Raw genomic sequence first — 18,891 nt, 5'->3', positions numbered from 1 at the left:
GCAACACCTCTGGAAGCACCAAGGTTGGATGAAGATCAAGCTTTTCATGTGGTTGGTTCATCATAAGAAAATTTTAACTTGGGACAACATTAGGAAAAGGGGTGTTATGGGGCCTTCTAGATGCCAACTCTATGAAAGGTAGGAGGAGACTATGGAGCACATTCTCAACAGCTGCTCTTACACCACTTGGCTGTGGGATTCTTTCTCTACCATTTTCCAATTGACAGATAGGGACAGAAGTAGTATCACAAATACCCTAAACAAGTGGAGAGGAAACTATTCGGAGAATGAGTTCCTTAATTTGGCCTGGGCCTTCACGCCAAGCTTCATTATCTAGAATGTTTGGATAGAAAGGAATAAAGAATTTTTAAGAATGAAAAGGCTATCCCTCATCATCTTTTTGAGCTAATCCTAAAACAACTCCGGGAGACAGTTAGTACCATAGTATGCAATCTCCCCAAAAATCCCCCCTCTGAGACTGAAGCTGAGAATTCAAGACAATTGGGAATGAAAGGGATTATTCCCCAAGGACTAATCAGGAAGGACATAGCTATGGATACAGAGAAGGATTTCTGGCAACCTCCACCGAAAGGCTATCTGAAATACAACATTGATGGGGCTTCAAAAGGCAACCCGGGAACAACTGGTTTTGGAGGAGTTTTAAGAGATGAAGAGGGCAGTATTATCTTTATCTTCCACTGCCATTTAGGAAGAGCCACAAATAATATGGCAGAATTAATGGCTCTGGAACAATGTCTAGAGTTTCTGATCTAGAACCATGGCTCAAATGTCATTGTAGAAGCGGACTCAGAGATTACCATTAACTCTGTGAAAAGAATCAACTGTGGTACTCGGCCGGAGAAAGTCTCTAATCACTGGAAACTAATCCAGGTCTACCAAAGAATCCATGTTCACCTCTAGGGGCTTCGAACGGTTAGTTTCAACCATGTTCGACGATCTGCCAATAAACTAGCGGACCTTCTGGCCAACCAAGGGTGAACAATGCAGATTGCAGGATGGCGAAAAAGTGGCAGGAGATACCTCAAAACCGTTTAAAGGCTCTCTGTGATGAACAAGCTGCAGAAGACAGAGAAGTGTTTCGATATCGGGCCAGGATGACAAGCATGAATTGATTTTTCCAGCAAGAACATACACAACCTATTAGTATGTACTTGGTAGAAGGGCAAGCTAAGTTATGTCTCATTTTATCCCGGAGTCAGTTGAATGGGGTCCCCAGTTTTTCGGAAGACAATTTGCTGGGTCTTTTCCCAAACAAGCACAGTATCAGGTTCAGGTTCTGTAGTAGGAATAGGCAGAACGCGAGGTTAGTTTTTTCGGCAGCTGGAATTTTCCCCCTTTCAGCTTTCGAGCTTGAAAACCGCCCTGGTCGGTTTTCCAGAGATCGCACGATTCATGAGCGGTTTGTGGTTTTGCAGTTTCGGGAGCGATCCCATAGGGATTGCAACACGTGGCAGGGTGGTTGACTTTGAAACCGCCCTCGATCGCACACTATCTTTCAGTCGTGTTAGGTTGCGCGATATGATTCCTGGCCGTTGGATCCAGCAGCCAGGATCAACGGTTGGGATCGAACGTGTAGTTTTGTGGGGCCAGGTGGGCTTTATCCATTCATCCTGTTTGGCGTGTCTTTTCCCTCTTTCGTGGTGTGTGGGTATTGCACGGTCGGGGGTGTCTGTGGTCGTATGTCGGCTCCGGGGAGTGTGTTTTTTCTGGAACGTCCCTAGTGGGTGGGGGTTCTTGTAGCCTTTCCATGTTTGTTTCTCATAAGTCTGGTGATCACTGTAGTAGGGTGGGGGGTCTTTGTCATTGGCAGGGATTCCTTTTTCCGAGTTCTTGTAAAGGATCGGGTTTTTTGTACAATATGTAATTTTACTTTTGAATTAATGAAATAGAAGGTTCGACGCTTGCTTCAGCAAAAAAAAAAAGGAACATTGCTTGTCTTCTTGGCTTTCGATTGTGCTCCATAACCTATAAATATCTGGATGCTCCCCTGATTGATAACTCCCTCAAGACTAGGTACTATAATTATTTGTTACAAAAATCTTCCAATAAGTTGGGAAATTAAATGCTTCATTCTATTAACATGGGAGGCCAATAAGTCATCTCAATATTCATTCTACAAGATCTCTCTATTTATCTCTTTTCAACTTTGGTAGCCCCAAAGTCTACCTTTAAATCTATGGACAACCTTCTGCACTCTTCCCTATAGTGGGGGAGCACATAAGAAAAAAAATGGTCCTTGGTAGCATGGGATAAGCTTTTTCTGCAATGATTAATGGGGGATCATGAATTAGAGACCTTGAAATCCCAAACAAAGTGTTGGGCACCAAACTATGGTGGCATTGACTCTAAGAAGGTGAGGAACTATGCCATCAAATTTGGAATCGAAAACATGGGCAAAACTTCTCTCCAATTTAGAAAGTGAGGTATTAAAATGTGGTTACAGGCCCCTCCATATGGAATCTAGATAGTAGCAATAGAAAGTTGATCCAACAACATCGCTTTCAAGAAATCCATAATGGATAAAGTTCCCTATTTTGGGATGACTCTTGGAACCAACTGTCCAAACTTCGTGCCCAAGTCTCGTTCATGAATCTTAGAATTGTGATGATATCCAAAGAGAAGTATGTTATAGTTGACTACTACAACTTTTGAATTAGCACACTAGCATATTGAATACAATTGAGAAATAAAGGATGTAACCTTTTAAAGTCCAGTCATAAACAAATCATGATGCCTCTCACTAGGATTCCTTCTCTAGAAAGTATATACAAAGTGCAATCGAAGAATCTTTCATAATAAGAAATCTACCTTGGATATGGTATGGGACAAGTCGAGTAAGGTATCATGGACTAATGACGATTGGAAAGCTTCCCTGGGAGTGTCAATAATCATGTAGCTCCTCTTGCTCTCTCCTTTCCCATTGGCAAAATTTACATCTCTCTTCTTGTTCTAGTCTCCTCTCATGACTTTTGGTCTCCTCTGGCCCTGAGTTTTAGCAAGTTTAATTTCAATGGAGCCTCAAAAGGGAACCCAAGGCTAGACGATTTTGGTGGAGTGTTTAGGGATGAGAAGGGTAACATCCTTTCTCCATATGTGGGAACTCTAGGGATTGATATCAATAATATGTCTGAGTTTCATGTGACGTAAAAGGGCCTTTGATACACCAAACTCAAGAACTCCACCAATATATTTGCCAAAAGGGACTCTAATCTAGTGATGTCTTTGATTAAAAAAATCATTCATGGTTCAAAGCCTCATAATATCTTTGGCATTTGGCGTCTAGAAAGTATTCTTCTTAGAATAACAACATTATTCCCTCTATCCTTATTATCCCCTTCTCATGTTCACTAGAATGGGAAAAAATTAGTAGGCCACTTAGCTAACAAAGGATGCTTACACTGTGACCCTACTCTGCATCACTTTTGGTTTGATCTTGCCTCCTATGCTTTGAAACAAGAATGTCAAGCTATGGCATCAACTGATCTATACCCTGTAGATAGGGTGAGAAGGAACATGCCCCACTCTCTAAAAGGCGAGGGCATTGACACCTCACTTAATTAGTGAGTTCGATATGCACCCATTCAGGTCATTATGTGACGACATGGAGGTTGCATTAGGGGCCAATTAATGCCACTTTGTTGATGGTTATGAATTGTAATGGGTCGTATGTGTGTTATACTCCTTGCACGATGCTTCAACTAGATGACTGTGACTTTGGTCCTCTTTACATCATTTCTTGGGTAGTCTAGTGCTTTGGCATTCATAACCATCATCCTCGACCTTCATGTGGACTTTAGTATGGGGCTCGAGTAACCTAATTTTTCTTTTCCTTCACCTTATTTGCTGTTTCTCATGCTTTTCTTAGCTTTCTATGGGCATTGCTAGTGGTAGCAAGTTCTCTGCATAAACATATGGGTTGAGCTCTTAAGCTAGGTTCTACATCCCCTCTTGTTGAAATATATTATAGTACGTTATCCTAAGTCTGCAAGGATGTTCTAGTAGAGAGCATGTTGCTAGAGAGGACATGGGAGTCGTGGGGTGCAAGGCAACCTTGAGCCCATGTGAAGGGGAAGACCTTTGCTAGAATATATAAGGAGAAGCTGTTGCTGAAGGTTTAGGAGGAGCTTTGCGAACTAGAAGATGATATTGCGAGATGATGCTTGTCAGACCTTGAAGTGATCATATAAATAAGGGACTAAGGGCTTGACATGGGCCACACTTGTGGTGTGCAAATTGAATATTTACTTACCATCGATTTATATCGAAGGATGAATTCAGTATTAGGTTGTGTTATCATGGGCCATAACAATGATAATGAAGAAATTCTATTGGTGTTGGATGAAGTGGTGCTTTAGGAGAAGGAAATAAGCACATGACTTAAGCATATTGAAGCTAGTGTTGCTCTTATTTTGGTCTAAGCAATTGTAGTCCTATGGATCTCAACGATATTAAGGTGGATGCTTCCACGTCTTTTTATTCTATTTATGATGCTTGCCTCTTATCTTGTGTGTATTTTTTGTTACTACAGTCCTTCTATGCCTGGACTGCGATATTTAGTTTATGTCTTTTTGGAAATTACTTATATTAATATGTTTATATACTAGTATGTTATTCTAGGGGTCACTTTGTTTTTTGAGATAGTTATTGGGAACTTGGCTTCTTATTAGAACAATGCTCTATTATTTTGTTAGTGGTTTGGTTTCCTTGGTGGCAAAGCAATGACATGCAAAGTCTTTGGACTTATATAGTCCTTGGCAGTTAATCAAAATTTAGCTTACAAAAATAAAACGTGTATTTTAATAACCATTGCTTTGTAAGGGGGGTTTAGAGGCATAAACATTTATATATGTTCCAGAATGGTGGAGGAAAGGATAATAATTTCAAAAGAAAAAAAAAAAGAGTAAAGGTTTATGAAAGTCTTCAATTAACAATTGACTTTAATATCCAACTTATAATCTAGCAACTTTTAATATATACACAAACACACACATAGGAAATACAACCAAAAGCCAATACCCTCCCTTTCAGCACGCAAATCAATATCTTAGTATAATTTCTTGTTGCATATCAATATCTTATTATAATTTCCTGTTACAGAAAAGTTAAATGTTTTTTTACACTATTTTGTTGTAATTTATTGTTAGGAAAAAATTTAGATGTTTCTTTTACACTATTTTGTTTTGTTATAAAAGAGTGTTATAATATATTGTAATAATAATTCTCATATAATATATCTTAAGGATGACATATAGAGTAAATTAAATTTTGCAAAAGTTGGAGACTTTGTCAACATAATTAACTCAAAGTCATTCAGAAAATACACTCATTACGTGCTTGAAATGTTCAAAAATTAAACTTACATGATAAAGATAACGATCATTCTTCCTAACTATTTAAACTAAATCCAATTAACCTACCTACCATTATTAAATTAATATTATTAAAAAATTTAATATAATAATATCACATAATTAAAAAAAAAACTAATATATAAAAAATAATAAATCTATTTAATTATAAAGACACATATCCACCATTTAAAATTTGAATCTAACTTTAAAAAAAATCAATACTACCACCATATAATATAATTAAAAAAAGGAAAAGAAAAACCCTTACTTAGGAAAAAGGAGGAACACACCTAGATATTCTTTTAACCACAATCCAATTCATATATCAAAACATGAAAACTTCTTAACTTGACATTGTAAGTACCTACAAGCACGTTTAGTCATTGGAACTCATACAATTTAAATGTGTCGCGTTTCAATTGTCAACGCTGTTAATTTGCATTTTATTTACTATTTCAATATATATATATATATATTTAAATTTCTAATTATAAATATATTATATATTATATCTAGAAATATTATATATATGTTTTTTTTTCAAAATAAAAATTCCATATTGATAATAACAATTTATTTAATAAAAATATTAACGAAAAAGTTGTTGAAAAGATTTTTGGATATACCATATGTGCATCCATTATATTTTGCTAATATTTAAGACCTCAAATCGAGATCCATCATCAAAAGTTAGATATAAATATTAAAAAACCTCATATTTTAAATCTCTGATATAAATATTAAAAAACCTATATTTTAAACCCTATTTTAAATAACAATTTAGAGAAAAACCTAAATTCTATTTTTTTTTTGGTAAATAACCTTATCTCACATATTTAAGGGTAAACTAAACACTAATACATAGATCATTAAGAAAAATGGTGAAGAAAAGGCACGCTTCACATAATTTGAGGTTGGAAAATGAATAAGTGGAGAGACATGATTGAAATAACTTGACTTAAGAAAATAGATTAACCTAGATGATATAATGAGCATTATTTATGATTAAAATACTTTTAATTTATATGAATTTGAATTATTTATGATTACAATATTTTTAATTTATATGAATTTCAATTATTTATGATTAAAATAATTTTAATTTATATGAATTTGGAGGTTTTTTTTGTTTGTTTGTTTTTATATTCAAAGACAGAAAGTTATGAAAGTTATGAGAACATGTTAGCCTTGGCATTGTCTTTTTAGTGAGGAGATTGTTGGAAGGTTGGCCAGCGCATCATCAATTTGAATAAGAAAATGATTGAATTGCAAAAAGCGAAAAACAGGGAACTAATGGTTTCATAGACTATTTTTAGTCTCATGGACCTTAACATATTATTTCATTTCATTTCATAGTATCTAATGAATGATTTATTTATAAAGAATGATACTTGTTAAGGTTTTTCTAAACTAGATAACAAGCCAAATGAGTTTAACTATGAAAAAAACCATGCTTATGTGCACTTGTGCCAACCTCATACTAGCATGGACAACCTTCTTGAGAAATCTTGGTTATTAGTTGTAAGCTTTGAAGGGTGACAATGGATGATATGCCATTTAGTTTGCTAATTTCAATATATTTCCAAGCATCATTTAATTCAATGAATAGTTCATAATGCAAAATACTTATTCATAATGTTTTGCAAATGATGTAGCAAGCAAAGTAGGGTTTCCATGGGAAAATATTTACAACTAAGCACACGGTTTCCATGGAAAAAGCTTTACAACTAAGCACACGGTTTCCATGGGAAAAGCTTTACAACTAAGCACACTTAGACTAAGCACACTTAGCCATAGTTGTATTAAGATGGGTGACTTTTCAAAGAAGTCTTACTTGCCACTAAATTTTTTTAGAAGTGACAAGCAATATCATGTGATGCATTTCACTCATACTTTCATTATAAACTCTAAAAATGAAATGCAATACCATGTGATTCATTTCACTAATTTTATTATTCACACATAAATAAGTAAGTTAACATCAATGTAAATCTATTTTAAGTATAGACTATTAAGGGTAAAAAGTATCAAATCTTTATAATTGAATATTTTTAAGAGAGTAAAAATTTGAAGAAAGAATAATTTCCATGGATTGATCACTCAACATTTGATATTCTATATTTAAAATAGATTTAAGTATAAATTTATAATAGTTTAATGATGTAATATTTTGTTATTATAATTTTATACGCTAGCTTAATTTTTTTTTTAATGATGATGATGATGATGGTTAACGTCTACTGAGACCAAAAATTGTCTATCGGACCTAAAGAGACAAATTATTTATTTTGATTTAAGATTTTATTCCGATGCTTAGAAAGCTTGGAGAGAAGCCTCCCGAGCTCACTATAATTTTGACATTGTAAAAGGTTAGGAAGGTCAGTATTGTAACAAAGATTGTGAAACTGAGATCTAATGTGATTGTACGCGGGACACTCTATGAGGAAGTGATTTTCATCCTCGATGTTCCTATTCTCACATATATGGCAGATCCTTTCCATCCATGGTGTTTTAGGCACTGCCCAATGACCTGTTTCACTATGGAGCTCATGAGAATTCGTTCTAATCTTTGCTATATTAATTTTCTTCTTTGAGCGAGTTAAAATAGAGAGATACTTTTGATCTTTTAGGGTGGGGTTGATGACCTTCTTATAATAACTTAATTTTCTTTTAGTTGCTAAATCTTTCTCACACCACATTTTTCCTTTGAACTTAGAAGTAACAATATATTCAATGTTATTTATGTTTTGCAATGCATCATTCTTGTTGATCTCCCAATAGTTTAATCAGGCTCTTGTGTCTTTATGCCACCCCTAATTAAGCCTTAGGTGGGGGTTTTGGCTGGAATTTAAAGCTAGCTTAGGAAGTCTATGACCGTCTATGTTATTGAGTTGGTGCTTGTACAACAGAAACCTAATCATAGCTAGGCTCTCAATAGGGGAAAGACCTGCTTCTATAAGGAGAATAGGATATGGTGTATTATTTTTATTTTTTAGGTTATAAGTTATAAAATGCTTCTGGATTTGCTCAATCTTTCTCCATGATTCTCTGGAGATGCTGCAACCCCAAACCTCATAGCCATATAAGATAACAGGAGTGACTGAAGTTTCAAAGAGGAACTTCTTTTTGTCTCACATTGCAAGATTTGCTGTTTTACAATTATTTTCAATACCAAAATAAGCTTTCCACCCCCATTAATCCTTTTCTCAATGTTATGGGTCTAGTTGAGCTTGTGATGAATATCAATTCCTAGGTACTTGTAAGAATACACTTCCTCCAAGTTATTATTGTCATACATAAAATTAGAGTAAGTGTCCTTCTTGGATTTTAAATTTTGAATTTGTCATGTATTAACATGGATAAAATCTTTAGAGATGTAAATTTTTTCTCAAAGACCCAGAATCTAAAATAGCACGTATCAACACCTTGTTAAGCACAAAAAAAATTACACACCATCTTAACTCTGTGAATTCCATATTAAATAAGTAAAGAATTACACCTTTTATATGTTAAAATCTTTTAATTTTTTTATTACTTTCAATTATTTGTGTCTATATTTTTCATATATTTAATTAACATTAAAATATTTTATTTAAAAAACATTTTTCAAATATTAATTGTCAATACATATCTTAAAATTTGTCTTTCCAATTTTTGTTTTCTTTTTTCCACTTTTGTTTTTTTTTCCCAAATTTGTGAAGTAAAATTTTTGATTTAAAATGGATAATTAAAATGTTTATCTATGCGTCACACTGACATATTTTCCTACATAAACATCAAAGGACCTCAACTCACGGTCAGTTCTCAACTCACCCCGGTCTGGTAACCGCGGTTTGAACCAGGCTTTAAAGTGGTGTCGTTTCCAGGGCTTTCATTTCTTTTCAGGCTCCCTCGATCTTTAGCCCTTTTGTCGATTGTATGTGTTGCACACCCTTTCAGCGGGACGAGAAGATAGTGGGAAAAGGGCGCGCCGTTGCTCTGAGGTTTTACCGTTTGGAAACACGGATCACTTCGTCCCTTGACGCCATTGGGGATTTTGATATTTGGGTTTAGGTTTTCTTTTCAGGTAAGAATCGAACCCGCAACTGGAATTGAAATAATTTTAGAGCGTCTTTGTTGAATTTACCTGGATTTCGGCCTAGAGATTTCTGATCTTTTTTTCGTGGGGAATTTGCTGATTTTTATAAGAATCCTTCGTTCTGTGCGTTTATTTGGCTAGGTAGGGTTCAGAATGCTGTCAATATTTGTATCTCTAAAATATTGTGATGCAAGGTTTCTTTTTTTTGATTGATTGTTCGAATTAGGTTTTGCCGCTGGTAGCAGCGCTGTATTTGGCACCGCTTTTGCAGTTTTAGATAAAATTATGGTTTTAATTTCATGTTCTGTTGTAATTTCCGTTATAAGTGGATAGTTGCCCCCGGATTTATTAGTTTGCTGCAGACCTGTCTCTTTACTTTTCTTTGTAATGTCAACCCTTTATATCATTCTACTTTGTAGTGTTTTTCCCCTTCTCCAAGTTGCTTTGATATTTAAACTTATTTCATGTGACAGGTAAAAGATATTATTTCCTGTGACAGGTAAAGGATTCATGATGAGCATCGACAGTCCAGAAGTGGGTTGATTTTGTTTCTCTTACTTTTCCTCTATAAAGAGGAATTTATGATAACCCATGGGAGATGGAGGAGTTGCATGCGTGGCGTCACTGCATGTTATGGCGTCACTGCATGTTATGGAACATTTTTCCAAATCCGAGTCCTTTTGTGGGAACAATACTATCAGTAACATTCACGGATTCGACATAAAGTCAAATTCTGCAAAGTTCTCGGAACAGGAGCTTCAAGAAACTAACAGGAATATTAGCAACTCACAGAGTGTCAAGGAAGGGAGTAGTGCAGAAGAATTATCTGAGGCACGAGATACTAGTGCTAGTGTTATTGTTACTACTTGTACTAATGCTGTTGAGCATGTAGATAGGCCGAAGAAATCCTCGAGGTGGGATGTTGTTGAAGATAATGCAGGGAATTCGAGGATCGATGAAAATGAATTAGGAGTAGGACTAGGATTGTATAAGCATGGGGGTGGAGATGAGGGGCATGTCAGTGGCAGTGTGCAAGAGGATGAACCGGGAATGGCAGCATTTAAGAATGCTGCAAAAGAACATCCTGTGAATCAGAGTGATAGGTTGGATGCACGAGGTGGTTCGAAGAGCAGGAGGATTTTGGATGAGGTACATTCACGCTCGGGGCATTTCGAATCTACTTTGCCCAGAGTATCAGTTGATAGGCATTCGGTTCATCATAAGTCTTCCAGAACTTACTATGGTAGTTATTCACGACATTCTGAATTATCATCTTCTAGGAGTCATGACAGGTTTTCACGGAGGTCCGGGAGTGTGGACAGAGGCTATCCTGAAAGAAGTTCTCACGATCGCAGATGGTCCCACGAGGAGAGGAATGGATTCAGGAAGAGTGGTGGAGAAAAATGCCACAGCAGACACACCAGCCACTCCAGTCACACCCGTGAAGATAGGCGATATCATAGGGATGTTGGATGGAGAGAGAATCGCCGGCATTCAAACTATAGACAATCTCAGACTGGTCGGAGTGACCACCTTTCTGAGGATTGTAAGGGACGTGTTACGAGTCACTCTGGGGGTCATAGCAGGTCATCTTTTTCTAGCATCACAAAGGTCTCAAGGTCCAAGGACGTGGAAGCTCAACCGGGTGTATCACCTTCCCAAACTCTTGCATCAGAACAGTCCGAAAGGTTTTCAAATGAATTGCAAAAGGATAGCAACAGTGCTCACTTTAGTGAACAAAATGCTTTACCAGAAGAAATTTGCAACTTTGAAGAACCAAGGTGCCGTGGGTGGTTCTATCTTGATCATTTGGGATTTGAACAAGGGCCCTCAAAACTTGGGGACTTGAAAAGACTAGTTGAAGATGGACTGCTTCAATCTGATCACTTGATCAAGCGAGAGGGAACCAATGAATGGGTAACTGTAGAGCATGCTGCGTCTCCTATGCCCTTTGGTAATCTATCACTACCTACTCCCAGGGGCTTCTTACAGTCTCAGATTAGGGAGTTTGATGAAACTTCAATGAATAAACCTGGGGTGGCAGCAAAGTCTTGTAGAAATGTGCAGGGTATGGAAAAGCGGGATAGCACAGTTTTTGTCCAGCAGGATGATTTTGATAACGACAGGGTTGAAGATTTTCACATTGAAGAAAGAGTAGAAAAACTTATGCAAGGATTCCGTCTGATTCCAGGCAGAGAGAATGAGATTGTTTCAGGTATTGCTCCATCTGTTTCTCTCTTTCATGGGCAGAACAGAGTAGGATTTCATAAACCCCAGTATTTGTAGATTAATATTCGGAAATTTGTTAGCTGCGATGCTGCTTTTAGTTGACTTTTTGTAACAGGTTGATTTCTTTCTCATTTCTCTCCAATTCACTGGGATTTCATTTGTCAGCTTTTTGAAACATTTTTTATGTTACAAACCTACACACGTTTCTTCTTGCAGAAGCTCTATGCCATGCAGCTCGACATGTAAATTGTGACAGGGAACACAGAGCAGAATGGGAAGGTGCAGTTCATGCATTGCTTTTTCATTTTGTTGTTCTTTATTTATTCTAACCATTCTGCATGTTCTTGGCAATTTTGTGAGCTTTTGATGGTAGAGTGGCCCTTGCACGAGGCTTAAAGAGATTTGTAAGAGTTTATTGTTCAAGCAATGAAATGGCACTTGGTGAAGAAGTTGAATATGTGACAATATGTGCAGGGTCTCCAGGGCTTAGAGATGGATATGGTGAGTACTGCAATCATTGGAGAGATGCAGAGCTGGGAGGGGGGTTCATAAATGCGTGTAATGTGTCTAAGATGGCAACTACATCAGGAGTAACAATGGACAAGGAGTTTGATTATGGCAAGGATGTTTCTACTACTATGGGTACATTCCTTGGCAACGAAGGATCCTCTCAAGCTTCTGGCAGATGGCCATCTAAAGGCGGTGATTGGAAGCGGATAGGTGAAGTGGAAAACTTTCCACGGACTCAAAATGTAGTTGGCTGTGACAGGCCTTTGAGGAAAAAAGTGGTTCTCAATGATGGGGTTCTACTCTGTGACATTTGGAAGTCTGGACTATTGGATCCACGTAGAGAAGCTCCTTCTTATGCAACACAACTTAGGTGGCTAGAACTGCCTGCTTGGGCTTATCGCTGGCAAGAAGAGAGAAGTGATCCCATACATAGGATGGATAATTCTCTCGATGTCCACATGCAGGCAGGTCAGGCATCAAGTGCAACACCAAAAGCACACGCCTCTACACCAAAGTCACAAGTTTCTACTCCAATTACTCAGATTTCAACACCAAGGGGATCTGCTGTCACTATTTGTGGCTATGATGGGTTGAAAACAACAAAACCAAACAATGGGGATTTGAGTAAGAGTATCATAGGAAACAAATCAAATTCACAGATGTCTGCAGCAGCAAAAGGCTCGAATGTCTGCAAAGCTGCATTGTCATCTCAGTTTGAAATGAAATCTGTACTGAAGAACAATTCAACAGTTTTTAAAGAATCTGGCCCTTCAGCTTGGGAGCTATGCACTAACAGCCACTATACGGGACACACTATTGTGAAGTTTGAACAGGTTGCAGATAAGCCATTACATCAACATGAAATTGGCAATACATGTGAGCATCTTGTGGAGGAAATTAATGTGTCACCTTCTAAGGTTCATAAGCCAGGCATGCCTCCTATGCCTGAAGCTGAAGCAGCTAAGTCAAATCAAGGAATTTCTTCAGGACATGTGAGAACTGTAAATGATCTCAAAATACATATGGGAGAGTGGTATTATCGTGACGGTGCTGGCCATGAAAAGGGTCCATTAACATTCACAGAGCTTCAGATGCTCGTTTCTGAAGGCATCCTACATAAAGGTAGCAGTGTATACAGGAAGACTGATAATACTTGGGTTCCAGTTTCACATGACATATTTGCAACTCTTCATTCAAAGGAAATTTTACCTGTTGATTCCTCGTTCCAACCTCCTGGCACCGCTAATCCTGTTTGTAGGATTTCAGAGCAGTCTAAGCTTGAGGATTGTTCAACAAGCCAGGCTGATAATTGTTTCCATACATTGTATCCTCAGTTTGTGGCATATGCAAGAGGGAAGTTACATGAACATGTTATGAAATTTTATAAGAGTAGGGATTTTTCAGCAGCTATAGGGGAGGGGTTGGATACTTGGATGGCCCCTAAGCAATCAAAGAACTCCATGGACACACGAATTTCCAGCCTTTTACTGGCACCACTTACTTCCACAGCAGATAATGCTGTCATGTCAAAACACGTGGATAAACCTGTTGACCTACAGACCTCAGAAGTGAAGCTGGGTGAAATTCCTAGTAACACAATTACAGGTCAACCTGGCATCAGTCACATCATTTCACGTTCAGGTACACCTTTGTTTGTTTCTTTTTCTGAAACATTTCTCATACATCTTGCTTGCTGTTCCTTTTTTCTTCAGATTTTTAATGTTATTCCTCTTAGTTGCAGGTTTATCCATATCAGATTCTGGTCCTACCAGCAGCGGGGATCCAAGTGAAGAGACACACTGCAAAGTTAAAAGCCTTAAACAAATAAATGACAAAGTTTATGGAACAAGTAAGTCTTCTAGGACTCTGGATATTCATATGTCAGATGATTCTGCAGGAAGAGATATATTTATGCCTCCTCCACACGACACTGATCAAGGAGAGCCCATGGACGTGGATGATTTTCAAGTAGAGAGTAAAGCCACTGTAAGTGCTATCCACCAGCGTTCCCATTATCCTAAACGCATCAAACTATCTAGTAGTGGGAGGTCTGCTAAATGCCATGTTGAGGATGGTAGTTTGAGGGGAGAGGCTTCTACGAAGTCTTCTGCTGGATATCATGGGGGATTGGATAAGAGCATTGAGAAGCATCTCACTACTACACTGAAGGAAATAATGGGTGTCAATACGAAGAATTTCTTTTTGCATGAGGTATATTCCTTTCATCTTTACCTCTATTAGTTTGGAAGAGTCTCTTTTGAGTAGCTCTTTTGTTGAGTTTTACATTCTTGAGTCTGCAGGCAGCAGAGATTGAGGACAAAATCAAAGGTGGGAGTTATTCTGGAGATATTCGGGCGGGTTTAAAGTCCTTTCAGGATGATGTTTTCCTCTTCTGCAGAAAAGCATTCCAGTATGAATAAATTTCATTTGTTTTACATCTGATTATTTATTTTTTGTAGGAAATTTATTTTACTACTGTGCTGGAAGGTGAAATGTTTCTGGTTAAAAATATTGATTATTAACAATTCTATTGTTTATTGTGTTATCGCTCCCTCTCAATAGGGAACACAAGAGAGATAGTCCAGCACATCTTGCAGCAGAGGAAATATTCAAAACAGCTCATCGTTACATCTCCAGCCTAGAAAAGAAGTTTGAAAAGTTAACTTTTGTGGACACACACCGTCAGAAGTCAGCACATGCAAAAGAGATCTTGAGACCAGGAAAGGATAAATCTCAGGGTGCCTTATATTCGTCGAGTTTAAATGTAAAAAAGAGACTTACGAGGACCATAGGCTCAAGGACGAATAGAACCAAGAGGAGGAGAGGCATGTCTTATAGTGATTGTAGTGTTTCGATTGAGGGGGATGTGTCAGACCGTGAAAGCAGGAGAATTTCAAAAAACAAGAAAAGGTGCTGGTCGGATTCAGAGACTGAAACATCAGAGAGTTCAGGCTTCCTGGAGGAGGAATTTCAAGAGAAAGAAGATGATAACAATGATATGGATGACTCTGATCTGGATATGAAATTTGGAGTTGAAGGTGAAGATGGATACTTTGGTGAGCAAAAATATGCAACGGAAGGTGATGGGCTCAGGCTGGACACTCAGTCTGGTGTTCGTGAGTGGGGGGCTAGAATGACAAGTGCAAGTCTGGTTCCTCCAGTTACCCGAAAATATGAGGTGATTGAAGAGTATGTTGTAGTGGCAGATGAGGATGAAGTAAGCCGAAAAATGAAGGTTTGTTTACCTAAGGATTATGAGAAAAAGCTGGCTGCAGCAAAAGACAGGAGAGAAATTGACCCTGCACATCTTGAAATTCCAGAATTAAAAGAGTACAGACCTAGAAAACGACTTGGAGATGAGGTTTTAGAGCAGGAAGTTTATGGCATTGATCCATATACGCATAATCTTCTATTAGACACCATGCCAAAAGGGTCAGACCTCTCCCTGCAAGAGCAGCATGCCATAATTGAAGAGGTATGTGAAATTGTTATGCTTTTTGATGTTGCCTCTATACTCAAATTTTTATCATTGGAGCTAAATGGGAGAAACTTTGCAGGTACTTCTTCGGGCTCTAAATGAAAAAGTTAGGGATTTTACAGGCACTGGAAATACTCCTATGGAGTATCCTCTGCAAAATGTTGTTGAAAGGATGATAGAAGATGCTGAAAAAGCTTGTGATAGTCGTATGCGCACATTTTTTCAAGGTCTTTTAAAGGCCTTGCAGAGCCGTCAGCCCGCTGATAAATATGTTGCTTATAGGAAGGTCTGAAATAAGTCCTTGAAGCTTATATAAAAGTATCCACCTCAGTTTCATTCAATATAAAGTAGTGATTGATGTTTATTTCCTTTGTCAGGGGCTTGGAGTTGTTTGCAACAAAGAGTGCGGCTTTGAGAAAGATGACTTTGTAGTTGAGTTCTTGGGTGAGGTATGTCTTATGGTGATCACGGAAGTGTGGTTTGTGGTTGAAGTGATATTTGTTTTTAATGCTTGAAATTGCTGAAGTAAATATAGCAAGAGATACTAAATGTTGCTTATTTTCTACATGGCAATATTTTTTTTAATACTCGTTGCTTTTCTTTTAAGCTCCCTAAAGCCAAGTTTTCATTACAAAATCCATGCTTTGAAATCCAGGTGGCAGTATCACACACAAGACAATGGAATGTTTTGTTAGTGTTTCATATTACTTATTCATAAAAAGTTAAAACTTTCCTTGAACTATAAACTTAGCAGAATTCTTTTAAGCTCCCTAAAGCCAAGTTTTCATTACAAAATCCATGCTTTCAAATCCAGGTGCCAGTATCACACACAAGACAATGGAATGTTTTGTTAGTGTTTATAGTTCAAGGTTCGAATTCTCAAAGTGGAAATTTAACCATTTGCACATATTTTTTAATTGGAGGATTTGATTGAATATATGGTCATGCTGTACGTATGTGGATGTTTTATTCTTTTTTTTTTTTTGGTTTATTCGTTTAGTATTTTTTAATTTTCTTAATCCTCTTTAAAAAAAGAGCAGATACTGTTTAGGGATTGGTTGAAAGGTTGGTTGACTCAGAAATGTTGGAATGTTTTTATTTTGAAGAATATCAAAATTTTTACTTGAAAATTGGTGAAGTGCTGGCAATAGGGCCTATACTGTAAGAGTATATACTATATAGCTCGTCTCACCCAAGTAGGTATGTGATTAATTATGGTAATTACTGTGTACCAAATCATGTAAGCTGATATCACTAACTCTTCTAGTAATGATTACAGTATTGATTGCTATGCATATGTACATATCTCTCCATGGTGTTATAATTAGGATCACTTAAAGCTTATGATATCCATACTCATGTAAAGCAGTACTATGATTTCCATATTAGTTAGTATGGTACCAGTATTTGATATACTATCACTATTAGTTACAGGAATAAGCTTACATAACTGCTTAAAGAACAAGTGTGTTTTATCACTTTAACTAGTACATAACAAGGGTGAAAGCGTGATATAAGTTTAGTTTCATCTCACTGTTATCAATATAATGGCAATCATTTGCTCTCCATATTTGGTGTTTACTTATAACTCATATCATATGAGTTCAAAGCATAGGTTTGAACAAGGGTTACAGATTAGTTTGGTGATTAGGTAGTTACTTACCCTATAGCTTATAGGAAATCAACATGGTTCGACAAAGAGCAATGGTTGTGATTAACATAACGCTATTGGATTACTAGTTGAATAGGGGAACATAGTAGATTGAGTAATAATTACGGATACTGTATATTACCCTAATCATATCTAAGCTGCTTAGTTGGAGCTGTAATGAGTATGACACAGATTATACAAGTGCATTACTTCTATATGATATGATAGATACATTAAGCTTAGCTTATCATAACATAGGACAAAAAGCTCAGATTAGTCATGGTTCAATTCATAACATAGGACACACTGATCATCAGCTGTAACAAGTTAAAGTAATAGCATTGATTATACATACAGGATAAGCATTACTTTTTCGTATAAAGGATGGTATAAGAGTTATGTAAACTAAATTTTAACATAAGCATAGGATAGAACTGTTCCCATATGTTGTCATTCTCTGTACACTATAGCTATAGTAAGCATGTTCATTAAGCTAATGACTTGTGTGATACTACTATGTTCAACGCTATTAAAAGCTTAGCAATTATCATTACATTGACTAGTATGTTTCCCATATATGTTTGTACTACTAGTATGCCATATGCTTCTCCTTATTTTAGTTTACTGTCATTGGTGAATCCCTAGGAACTAGTGAACAAACATGGTATAGATAGACTAGTAATCCCATTCATTTACACAGAATAGTACTAATATATACGACAATGACTGAGTCTCAGTCTTAGATATCGTGTTGACTATGAGAATAAATGATAGCATAGAACTGGATACGTTACACATTGGAGTCCAGACATATTATGTAAATACAATACTGTCAGATCAGTAATAGGGAATATTAGTTCCAATATCATAGGCACAACTAGCACACATTCTATGTAACAAAAAAAGGTTCATAGGTCAAAATAGTGTATCCTGTAAACACTAGTTCAAACTTCATAGCAATCAATATCATAGAAGTGGTGATTAGTGGTACTGAATCATTATGCAAATACAAGCAGCTAGCAATACAGTTCATGTAAACAGTGTGTGCAATCATCACAATGAATTAGTATCGATATGTAATGATATAATCTCTATATGGAGAATACGTGTTTTATATGAGCAATGAGTTTGGAACATACTAGTATCGCTATAGCTTACGAGAACAGTATGGTTAAATAAGAGTGATTACGGTAAATACGATAACCTTAACCTAATTCAAATGTCTAAGCAACAAGGACATGAAACCTCTTGCTCATGAGTATAATATGTATAAGTATGCTGAACTAAACCCATTGAATACACCAATCTCTAGTCATAAGTTTCAACAAGGTTAAGCTTACTTGCCTAATTGATTCAACTTCATTATTCCAGCTATGTTGTGCACTGATGGTAAAGATCTATGAGCCAAACCCATTAGTCTAATACAGGGTCATAAGCTAGTAATAGCTTTGAATAGAGCACCATATTTTATCTAATGAATAAGCTTATATTATCTCTAATATGGAATGACTTACTTATGCTTACAGATCCTGTTCAATATAGGTAAGTACACATGCTTAACATATGAGCTATA

At 36.8% G+C, this 18,891-nt stretch overlaps 1 protein-coding gene across 2 annotated transcripts in view; it reads left to right on the top strand.

Annotated features, from left to right (window-relative positions):
- Window positions 1-9,247: 9,247 nt before the first annotated feature.
- LOC149154464 (histone-lysine N-methyltransferase ATXR3-like) overlaps window positions 9,248-18,891 on the top strand; it is a 28,016-nt gene continuing 18,372 nt past the window's right edge. Inside the window, exons 1-9 of one of the 2 annotated variants that reach the window (XM_089438863.1) lie at window positions 9,248-9,438; window positions 9,950-11,665; window positions 11,896-11,958; window positions 12,154-13,830; window positions 13,931-14,400; window positions 14,490-14,599; window positions 14,752-15,664; window positions 15,747-15,953; window positions 16,045-16,116. In XM_089438863.1, the coding sequence (XP_089294989.1) occupies window positions 10,042-11,665; window positions 11,896-11,958; window positions 12,154-13,830; window positions 13,931-14,400; window positions 14,490-14,599; window positions 14,752-15,664; window positions 15,747-15,953; window positions 16,045-16,116 (5,136 nt within the window). In that variant the 5' untranslated portion in view covers window positions 9,248-9,438; window positions 9,950-10,041. Of the gene's footprint in view, window positions 9,439-9,923; window positions 11,666-11,895; window positions 11,959-12,153; window positions 13,831-13,930; window positions 14,401-14,489; window positions 14,600-14,751; window positions 15,665-15,746; window positions 15,954-16,044; window positions 16,117-18,891 lie in introns of both variants that reach the window. The other variant, XM_089438862.1, reaches the window with a different exon arrangement.

Source organism: Pinus tabuliformis, chromosome 9 (assembly GCF_031772625.1).
Source record: "Pinus tabuliformis cultivar Carrire ecotype Pingquan chromosome 9, CPIR1, whole genome shotgun sequence".
Classification (NCBI taxonomy): Eukaryota; Viridiplantae; Streptophyta; class Pinopsida; order Pinales; family Pinaceae; genus Pinus; species Pinus tabuliformis.
The sequence above is the reverse complement of the archived record's forward strand: the minus strand, read 5'-3'. Positions and strand labels throughout refer to the sequence as shown.